Here is an 11,347-nt window from a genome sequence, read left to right as displayed (position 1 = left end):
CAAATAAGCCTTGCCTCGCGTCCTGCTACGTAAGGTAGTATACCTTCTCAGATATCCAAGGAGGGCAACATACATCAGAAGAATCCTTTCACGTGTAGCCAGAGAATTACCCTAATCCCTAGCTAAAGCCCCCGCTTTGCAATAGGTAGCGGTTCTCGGAGGGGCTTTTAGTTGATTCGTGAAATGGTTCTGAAAGGGCCGGTAAATCACCGGCGCACAACCATTTCCATCCCCTCATGGTTGGATCTTCCCTTTTATCTCGGGGAAGGGGGGAAGAGAGGGAAGGAAAATGAAAAGAACTCCAGTAGAGTTAATATAATCTAATGCATTCAAAATGATAGTGAATTAATCATCTCAAGAATTAGCACAAGTTTGTAAGAATCTAATTTTATACTCCAACACCCATCACCACTGCCAGCAAAGTAGCAAACCTCCTCTCCTCCGTCCGAAAAAAGGTCTCACGGGAGGGGGAGGGGAATAGATGGCTATGGAATAAAAATACAAAACCATCACCAAAGATGATTGATGCATGCACTACCCAAATCGGTAGACATGAAATCCTGCTGATCAGCATGAATCAGGTCATCATGCTCTTGGCGCCCTCATTTCAACCAGCTGATGCCTGCACTGTTTTTCATACATCCAGAGATGATCACATTCTAGCTTTGTATGGAACTGTTGCACGGTTGCACCTTTGATCTCCATCATCTAGACCTATTCAACAAGGAAACACAACAGATTGAGGATGATAGTGAAATGCTACTTCTTTGTGTACAGCAATGGATGGATATTTGGTCTAATGAGCAATGAGAAACTGAGAATATTTTCTCATTAAAGTTTCTGATTATAGTGAACGCAATTACGTCATAGGCTATGTTCTCTTCACCTAAAATAAATAAGCTTGGAAAATTTTCTGGAAGTTTTCAATAATTAGGACCACAGAAGTTCAAGTTAACAAATGCAATAAATTCATATAAACTCAGATAAGACAAATTCAAGTAAAAAGAACACCCCCCTAATAGCAGTAAAGTACACCTAGAATCTTAATCTACTTGCAATTGCATGAATATCAAATTCTGTTATTACATTATGACAGAAGCTGGTAAGTAAAGTGAAAAGGCAAGGATGAAGAGAGAAACTGGAAGTAGAAAAAGGGCAATGGAAGTAGTTGAAACCCAATAATGTGTCATAACTCTCATAAGGACCACCTACTTCAAGGAATGCACAAAACATGGGGAAGGGGGGGGGGGGATTTTTTTTCCTAATTAATAGTTCCATAATCAACATACAGCTATTAGACAACTGATCGAAAGTCGAAGGATATCGTTTTCCGGGTTTGATTAGTATTACATTTTGCACCTTAGTTTGTGCAGACTATGATTAGATAAAGTGCAAGACTCTAGAATTGTGAAACAATATAAAGAATAAACCTTACAAATGGCTTAAGTATAAACCTTGTACTATGGCGATATGGCCATCATAAGCTTTGTTAGTCAAAATACATGGGAAAGTTACCTAAATATCATAGCATTTTTGAAGGAAAATAAAAAAAATCAACTTTAAGGCTTTGTTCTTTACACTTTACAACAAATAAGTTTAAAAAAGTACTGTTAATTGCCAAGCATGGCCCAAATAAAGGCTAACCCAAGTTCATTTCACGGCTACAATTCAGATAAGTTCCAATAAATTCAAACAATAATCAATAAGAAATTCCAATAAGTCATTGTTGGGTGAAAAGAAAGAAGCCCAAGACAGCTAAATGCCAGGGGCAGAAAAAAGGAGAAGACTGGTTATCTTATGTATGCTTTAACCACTACACTCCTAGGAGCAGCTGTTTAAGACGATTAAGAGTGCACCATCCTTACAAACAACCGTAACATAATCTTACAGAACACAGAGCTATACACTCACAGAACCCACTGAACAAACAATAAAACAATATGGCAATCCATAGACGTCATAACTTATGAAATCAGCACCGAAACGAAATTTATGTAAAAACAGCATTTCAAGTAAAAAAATTTACAGTTGATTTTGTATTAACTAGTACGAAGTAATTAAAAGAGTAATTAATAGAGGAAATTTGATCAATAATGTTATTAGCATGATGGGATCAGGAAAAGGCCATCACATTTACAGAAATAAGACAAATAAAGAGGACATCAAAATTAAAACATAAAAAGACGCTTTCACAAGACAGGGAGAGTAAGAAATTTTCACCTTTTTCTAAATTAAGTCACGCAAGACCTAAACATGACCACTAATCAAAAGTTGCCGTGAAAGGTCATAGTACATAGTAGCACCCAGCATTAATACTTTTAAAACTTAATGCCTTCTTCAACAACTGTTCAAGTTCTGCCATGAGAGCTCATGATGGCAGACTTGGCAGTCGAAGCTATTATTAAGCAAAAAGCAGGTTGTCACGGAAGGAGGTTCTGACAATTTAAAGTAGTGGTTGAGAATGGTGAAAATTGTAACACTGCAAGAATGATGTGACCATGACTCATATCCAAGATGTGACGCCACACTCTACCGTTACCAAGAGGAAAAGCAGAATAATGTTGCCCTGTTGAGGACCCGGAGGTCATGCACTTTAGGCCAAGAAATCAGCATCCACACAAAGAAGGGCAAAATGAAAACAGTTTAAACCTTCGTCCACTTTCCCATACTTTCATAGTGTCATTGTTTGATGATAAATATTTTGTATTATTCAATAATTATTGATGTCGGATGGATCTGGAATATGATCAGAACTTCTGACTATTCCCATCAAGTGTTCAAGGACATTATATATCTCAGCTTTCAGAGGATGATGATGAGTGTCTCCGGCAACAAACTCATTCACCTCACTTGCCACCTCAACTGAACTGCAACCAGGCACCCGGCGACACTCTATGCGATCTCTTACCATCATTTTTTCATACCAAAGCCCCCTTCCAGCATACATGTTTGACAAGGCAACATCATCACCAACATGTGTTGGATCCAAGTTCAATAGCTGCAATCGAACCTTTGCAGCAAGCTCAATATTACCATGATTACAACATGCTCCTAGCAACATCCTCCACATCAGTGCATTTGGCTGAACTAGCGTTCCTGATATAAAATCATAAGCCTCCTCCAAGAGCCCAGCTCTGCAAAAAAGATCTACCATGCAGCCAAGATGAGCTAGCCTTGGCCATAGCTCATAATCTTCCATCATGCTTTTGAAATACTGCTTACCTTCCATTACCATCCCACCATGACTACAAGCCATAAGAACCCCCAAGAAAGTAACATCATTGGGAAGCACAAATGATTTACTGCCCTTGTCAGAACTTCTAGTTTGTTTCATTCGTGCAAACATACCAAGAGCCTCTAGAGACTGCCCATGTAGTGCATGCCCAACAATCATAGAAGTCCATGTAAATACATCTTTTTCCCCAGAGATGCAAAAAAATCTGCGTGCAGCTCTAATCTGTCCACACTTGACATACATATCAATGAGAGCATTATAGAGGCAGAGATCAATTTTGAGCCCATGTTTACGGTAAGTATAAGCATGAATTTGCTCTCCCATGGACAATGCACCAAGATCTGCACATGAAGCTAGAGCAACAGTCAGTGTAACATGATCGGGCTCAAATTTGTTTATTAGCATCTGCTTGAATATTGCAAGGGCTTTGCTAGCCATATTGTTATCGACATACGCAGTTATCAAAGAAGTCCAGCAGATTGCATTTTTGCAGCATACTTCATCAAACATACGATGAGAACAACCCACATCCCCCATCTTTGAGTACAATTCTATCAAACATGTCTGGAGAAATATCACAGATTCAAAGCCCACTTTCTTGACAATGGCATGCAATTGACGTCCCTCAACTATTAAGGACTCTTGATTACAAGCCTTGAGAGCAAACAAAGATGAGTATCTGTCCACAGCAGAAGGATTTTGCCTCCAAAGTTTTCTAAAGAATACTATAGCTCTTGCAGCAGAATGGGTCTTGAGATATTTTTTGAGTGTTTGATTTGCTTTAGGTGGTCTGAGCAAATCTTGGAGCTTAGATTTGGGTTGACTACTTGTAAATAAAGAATTTACCACCTTATGGATATATGAGACTCTATTCATATATATCATACTCACCTGCACAAAAATTCTGGCCTCGCTATTCTTTCACATGCTATGAACTGGCAGCTTTACTTGACAGACAATATAAGAAAGACCTGTTCAAGCACGAGTGCACAACGATAAGCAATCAAATAAATCATACATTAACAACTAGAAAACTAGCCATAACTGACTCCAAAAATAAAACTAAATAACTAGGATACAAGGCAATACGATGATTAATTCCTCAACAAGAGCATGAAGAGCCAAAGTTCAAGGTTTCATTTAACTAGAGGAACTTCTGCAACACTTAACAAAAAAATTTCCAAAAACTTATACAATCAGAAACAAGAAGGATTCATTCAGTCTCAAAACATTTTAAATTGAAAGAAACTTGGTCACCTAGCAGGGGTAGCACCACCAGTAAAACTCAGAGATGCTAAACTGGTTCATCAATGCACCAACTTATTTTCTTTCTTTTTTGGAAATCTACACAGTTTTTGTTCTTTTTTTTAAAAAAAAAAAAAAACATTGAACCAATATTCAAACTATTGGTAGTAATTAACATAAGTAGAATTTAAAATAAGTACCATAATAGCAAAACAAAAACAGAATTGTATCCATTTCCTTTTTCTTTTCTTTTTTTTTTTTGGGGGGGGGGGAGGGGGGATTCATGTATAATTGAACTTAAAATTAGCCAATGCAAACAGTACTGAGTACAACAGGCATTTTTTTTTCCTCACCCATGGTTTTATCATGTCTCTTATGACTTATGAGGGTAAGAACTTCACAAGACAGTCGGGAATCTAATCACATGTACACATCTGAGATCCTGGTCAAAAAGAAGGGTGTAACATCATCTTCTTCAACAGTTAGCCTTTCCTATTCTGATCCGAAGAAGATGGGAAAAAAAAATAATATCAATTGGCATAAGGACTACTTGTATTTTAGGCTTCCCCTCCCAAGATACACTTGGAAATCTCAGCTGATAGAAGCCTAAATAGAAGTGTACGTCACCGGAATGTGGCATCCTTCCATATATTTCTCAATACATTGCCTATTTCACGAATCAACATTAACAAATAACATATTGCCTCCCAACTGTTTGGGAAACATCTGTTTGGACCATGCAGCACCTAAGCCAAGTATATCCTCAAAGCACTTCAAAGCCGATTTGACATCCCCGATATCTTGGTAAGCCTTGTGTAGGATTGGGTATATGACTGTGTCAGGCAAGAAGCCTAATTTGAACATATCAGCCTGCAACATCAATAAATTTTGGACATGCAGAGCTCGAGCACGGCCCAGAATAATGATCATGTATGTGATTACATCAGGTTTCAAATCAAGATTTCGCATATCTGAGAAAATTTTACTAGCTCTAAGCATTCTTCCTTCTTTATACAGACCTTGTATAAGAGCCGTATATGCTACATGATTAAAAGGACTTGTTCTATTGTCACACTGATTTTGAGTGCCTTCACAATGTACAGAGATAGTACCCTTTAAAAAAAAATTGAATGCATCATTAAGACGCCCATCTTTGCACAACCCGTCAATGAGACAACTAATTGTGAAACCATTAGGGATGAGCCCTTCCTCCTGCATTTCTTTATACATGCCAAGAGCACCCTTAGTGTCAGCATTTTTGAAAAACCCATCGATTAAATCTGTATAGGTCACAACATCAGGCAAAATTCCTTTGATTACCATCTCTGAGTATATGCCCTTTGCAGCATCCACATTCCCTTTTTGACAGTATCCATGTATGAGTGTAGAGAAGGTGATAGCATTAGGTTCTATACCTTTTTCTATCATTTGTGAGCATAGCTCCAGAGCTTTATCCATGTTGCCTTGTTTGCAGTGTCCACCTATAAGAGAGTTGTATGTCACAGAATTCACAAGAATTCCTTCATCTTTCATCTTCAAAAGTAGATCATCTGCTTCTTTCACCCTACCTACTTCAGATAAACCCTTTATGAGAATACTATAAGTAAAAACATCTGAAGGGATACGAAAAGTTTCCATCTCGCCATACATAGCCAGAGCTTCAGTGAGATTTCCAGCCTTACAGAGTCCATCCATCAAACTATTGTACACAAATACATTAGGAGGAATACCAGCCTTCATCATACAAGGGAAGAGGCTTCTTGCAGTCTCCACTCTACCATTTTTGCAAAAACCATCAACTAAAATTCCAAATGTAACAACATTAGGCACCAAGTTATGGCTCAGCAAATCCCTATATAGTCCCATAACACGTGGCAAGTTGGCTATTTTACAGTGTCCATCCATCAAAACATTGTAAGTGTATAAATTGGGAATTACATCAGACTCTTTCATTACCCTAAATAAATCATCCCCTTCTGACAACCTATCCTCATTACACAACCCACGAATCAAAGTCGTGAAGATAACAACTGTTGGTTTGAACCCTTTCCCAACCATTTCATCAAACAACTCTTGTGACTTCCCAATGTCCCCTTCAACACAACAGGCACCAATCAAAGTACCATATGTAACAACAGTAGGAACCATCCCCTTCTCAGTCATCTTGTCATAAATTCTCCAAACCGAATCAAACCTACCCGCCTTAACTAACCCATTCAAAAGTGCATTACAAGCCTGAATTGAAGGCAATTCTTCAATCTTATAATAAACCCAAATGGCTTGATCTATAAGACCCATCTCAGATAATGCAATCATTAACACTCCAAACACATTTTTATCAAATTTAGACTCACCAACCCGACTCAAGTCCTTAAAAACAATGGAACAAACACGGGAAGGTGGGCAGGTCAAGAGAAGATGCTGGATGAGGCATTTTAACAAACACCTTGCCTGCAAGTACCATTTAGCCTTGCTTAAAACATGAACAATCACCGAATGAGCTCGGCGAGTCTTCGCTACATCAATCGACATTGACACTGAATTGAAGTAATTCAATGCTTGATCAGGGGTTTTGCTACCAAGTATCCTATCAATGACCTTAGACATATAATCATTCGATGAAGTAGTTGAAGAATAATTGCTCATACTTAAACATGCTAAAGATTTCTTTAAACAACAAAAAATTGTTTTCTTTGGTGAATAAACCCTCAACATTTGCTCAAATTAACTGAAAAACCCTCAAATTACCCAATGAATGCATTAAATTTCTAAGTTATGATCAATCAAATTTCTGGGTTTTTATGTACATTGTTAAGAAAAAGGTGGGAAAGTGAGAAATTACCTCAACGAAATTTAGAAGGAGGATTTGGGGATTTGAAGTTGGGAAAAAATATTGTTTAGTCTGAAAAAATTAGAGTAATAACTAGGGTTAAGGTTCGAAAGCAAGAAGAAGAAGTAGAGAGAAGAATAGATGAATGGAGGAGAGATAAAATACCGGGTTGCTGCAAATAGAAGGTAGATGATGCGGTGATGCCGCCGGAGAAACTAGGACTGCTCGAACAAGAGAACCGAAGTTGAGGAACTATAGTTACTAGTCTAATCTACGGGTGACTCAACAACGACCAAATAATGACCCGAACATAAATTAATGCGGTACCCGACCCGAAATTTATTTAACCCGGTTCACCTCAACTTAGGCCTTGTTTAGTTCACCTTATTTTTACTTATTTCAGAAAAAATAAGTTCAGATCAGATCAGAAATAATAAGTTCAGATAAGATCAGATCAGAAAAAATAAGTTCAGATCAGATCAGACCAGAAAAATAAATTCAGATCACATCAGACCAGAAAAAATAAGTTCAGATCAAATACAAATTATTATTATTATTATTATTATTATTATTATTATTATGATTATTATTATTATTAATTATTATTATTATTATTATTATTATGGTTATTATTATTATGATGGTTATTATTATTATTATTATTAATTATTATTATTATTATGGTTATTATTATTATTATTATTATTATTATTATTATTATTATTAAATATCACAAACAATAAACGATAATAATTAAAATTTCATTATAAGCTCCAAATCATAAACGTTTACAAATATAATTTTCATTACAAGAAGTTCCAAATTTCCTTCGCTATATTAAGTTGTACTTCGTTCATTATAGCTTTACGATTCTCGTTAAACAAATCATAATCTGCTCTTGGTTCGATTTCTATACCACTATCAATGGGTATATCCAACTCATGTAATCGAATAAAATTGTGAAGTGTGAATGTAGCAACCATAATTGCCAATTGATGTTTAGTGTCCATATTTGGCATCATTATCAATATTTACCATCGAGATTTTAATTGTCCAAAACATCTCTCGATCATTGTTCGAAGTGAAGAGTGAAGATAATTAAAAAGTTCAAGTATGCCTTGAGGTGGTGGACCATTTTGAAATTTGGGCATATGGGTTCTAATATCTTTATCTTTTATTGGACTCAAATATCCAATGGTATTCAGATATCCGGAATCTACTAGATAATATTTTCCTGTTACAAAATAAAGTTATACGGCATATTAGTATAGTGTCATGTATGGAGTAAAAACATACACTATTTTAAATTTTCACGGGAAGTAATAAGCAAAAATAAGTAGTAAAGTACATTGGAAAGATAAATTTACATTGGATATGGAAAAAAGTAGACGGAGGGAAATAACAAAATAGGATAAACATTTTGGGACTAAAATTTAGCCAAAAAGGACTATCAATAAGGGACGGAGGGAAAACATAATACTTTGCTTTTTCCTAGAAACACCCTCTTCAGATCAAAACAATAATACTTGATCAAGTGGTTTTAACAAAAATATTTGAATATCTTCTTACAAAATATTACTTTTTTTCCTACAAAAAAAAAATCAATAATAAACGAGCCTAACGTTTCCTATACAAAAAAATAATATCTTCGTACAACATATTATGTATATTTTCATTTTTTTTAATTTCATATTTTTGATAACAAACCTAACGATTCCCATAAATAATTTTTTTTAAATTTCATATTTTCTTTCCTCCTATTCTGTCAAATACTTTTGCTTTATACAATTTTTTATTCTTCCACTTACCCCACAAGCTCCATATATTATTACGTTTACCAATTTTTCCTAAAACATGTAGAAATGGAGAAGGTATTTAAAATCGAAGGGAGTATACATATAAGGTTTTCAATAATAATAGCTACGCATTACTTTAATTAAAATTAGTACAAAATAACATAGAAAGGTTGCTAGTTCAAACAAACGATAAAATCAAATCCGATACATCATAAATCCATATTATTATTTAAGAATTAAGGTATTTGAAAACAAGTCAAATCTCTTTTTTCTATATAGAAAAAAGCTATGATAAATTTAATTTGTAATTTAGTTTTTTTAGGATCCCCATTTTAATGCTTTTTTATAAAAAAAAATTCATTTATGAAGTGGGATATTCTAAATAATAAAATTATCAAATATTCCAATTCTATTACCTTATACTATCTACTAATTTTAATACTTATAGGTTTCTTTAAAAAATTTGTAGGTCTATACTACTACTACTACTACAACAACAACAACAACAACAACAACAACAACAACAACAACAACAACAACAACAACAACAACAACAACAACAACATAATAATAATAATAATAATAATAATAATAATAATAATAATAATAATAATAATAATAATAATAATAATAATAGTAATAGTAATAAAAATAAAAATAATAATCATAGCAATAATAATAAAACATTAATATTGATTAACATTAAAAGTAGAATATTGAAATAATTAAAATAAGTTCAAATAATAAAAAAAAAAAAGTTCAAATCAGATCAGGTTAGAAAAAATAAGTTTAGATCAGAAAAAATAAGTTCAGATCATATCAGATCAGATCAGAAAAAATAAGTTCAGATCAGATCAGAAAATATAAGTTCAGATCAGATCAGATCAGAAAATATAAGTTCAGATCAGATCAACTTAAATCAGGTGAACTAAACAAGGCCTTACTCTTGCTGGAATGAAATTATCTTTAGGAAAAATTAATAAAAATAATCCGAACTATTGACCCTCTTCTCATTTTAATCCAAACATGTTCTCTTCAACTTATTTCAAATACTTATTACTTATTCCTTAATAAATTCATATCAGATCAGACCAGAAACATTCAAATCAGATCAGATTAGAACTTTAAATTATCATTTACTTGTTGCTAAATATCATTAATTGCGTATTATAAAAATTATGAAAATTACATATTTGAAAAGTTCATAATGAGACTAATCTAACAAGATCCATTTTGATAATATTTTTCTTTATAGATTAGTATTAAAATGCGGTCAAAGTTTAGTCAAATTGTTAAATCGGATCAGACCGGATCAGATAATAAAAATTTAGATCAGACCTTATGAAAATCAGATCAGATTTCCTTATTTCAGGGAAAAAGTTAGATACCTGCTAAACAGGTTAAACAACTCGTGTAGGGCCCACTTTTTAATTTTTTTTTTAATTGCATTTACTCCTACTCTCTCCTCTTAACCCCCCCAAACTATAAGTACCATTTTCATGTCTTTTCTGAAGCTTGGGGTTTCCTCCATGAAAGTGCCTTCATCAAAGAACAATTTCACACATGTATGATTATTCGTCTTCGAATTTTGTCTTCAAATTTTGTAAATTTCCAAAAAAAATTCCCCTTGATATCTAATTATGTATTTCCTTGCTTCTAATATTCCATTAAAATTCAATTGCAGTTCAACTTATTGGAACTCAAAGGCAAAATATATAATTTGATATTCACTGAGCTTAGAGGCGAGACGAGACGAACATTGGTTTGTGGACATGGTAAGCTTCGCTGAGCATCGTGGTGACAATCCACCTCAAGCCATAATTTTGATGAATGAGTTGAGGCAGATGAGTGGCTAAATGAGTTTGCACTAGAAGACATGGTTTAATTTTGGAAAGAGGAACCAAAAAGATGAAATCTTGATGGTGACCAGAGGAAGATGAAATAGAAGTAGAAGATGGTGATTTATGAAGAAGTAGTAAATGGTTCCAAAAATGAACGGTAGAGGAGTAAATGCAATTATAAAACAAAAGTGGACCCCACATGAGTAATTTAACTTGCTTAGCAGGTTATTAACTTGCATAGACTAATTTGAGCAACTACCCCTACACATTGGTTTATTCTAATTTAAAGAGTAGTTTGGATTAAAATGAGAACATGGTCAATAGTTCGGATTATTATTGTTAATTTTTCCTTATTTTTATTGGATTGAAATTATTAAATTATTTTTACTCAACTAAAATT

The 11,347-nt window shown here is 34.2% G+C and overlaps 2 protein-coding genes across 4 annotated transcripts; both read right to left on the bottom strand.

Moving 5' to 3' along the window:
* Positions 1–310: 310 nt before the first annotated feature.
* Positions 311–7,621, bottom strand: LOC110726420 (pentatricopeptide repeat-containing protein At5g61400-like). 3 transcript variants are annotated; one of them, XM_021905899.1, is made up of 4 exons: positions 7,476–7,621; positions 4,834–7,382; positions 2,221–4,206; positions 311–714 (listed from the first exon to the last, which is right to left on the bottom strand). In XM_021905899.1, the coding sequence occupies exon 2, from the start codon at positions 7,193–7,195 to the stop codon at positions 5,153–5,155; it is 2,043 nt and encodes a 680-aa protein (XP_021761591.1). In that variant the 5' UTR covers positions 7,196–7,382; positions 7,476–7,621; the 3' UTR covers positions 311–714; positions 2,221–4,206; positions 4,834–5,152. The 3 variants fall into 3 exon arrangements, with proteins under 3 accessions (XP_021761591.1, XP_021761592.1, XP_021761590.1); XM_021905900.1 differs by having other exon boundaries at positions 4,127–4,206; XM_021905898.1 differs by having other exon boundaries at positions 311–4,206; positions 4,834–7,621.
* Positions 2,711–4,111, bottom strand: LOC110726285 (putative pentatricopeptide repeat-containing protein At1g74400). Its single transcript, XM_021905737.1, has one exon. The coding sequence runs from the start codon at positions 4,109–4,111 to the stop codon at positions 2,711–2,713; it is 1,401 nt and encodes a 466-aa protein (XP_021761429.1).
* Positions 7,622–11,347: the final 3,726 nt, after the last annotated feature.

The sequence above is a fragment of the Chenopodium quinoa genome, unplaced genomic scaffold (assembly GCF_001683475.1).
Source record: "Chenopodium quinoa cultivar QQ74 unplaced genomic scaffold, ASM168347v1, whole genome shotgun sequence".
Lineage (NCBI taxonomy): Eukaryota > Viridiplantae > Streptophyta > Magnoliopsida > Caryophyllales > Amaranthaceae > Chenopodium > Chenopodium quinoa.
The sequence above is the reverse complement of the archived record's forward strand: the minus strand, read 5'-3'. Positions and strand labels throughout refer to the sequence as shown.

Excerpts from the sequence above, each read along its gene's own strand:
- LOC110726285 (XM_021905737.1), bottom strand. The coding sequence starts at position 4,111 with ATGAATAGAGTCTCATATATCCATAAGGTGGTAAATTCTTTATTTACA.
- LOC110726420 (XM_021905898.1), bottom strand. The coding sequence starts at position 7,195 with ATGTTGAGGGTTTATTCACCAAAGAAAACAATTTTTTGTTGTTTAAAG.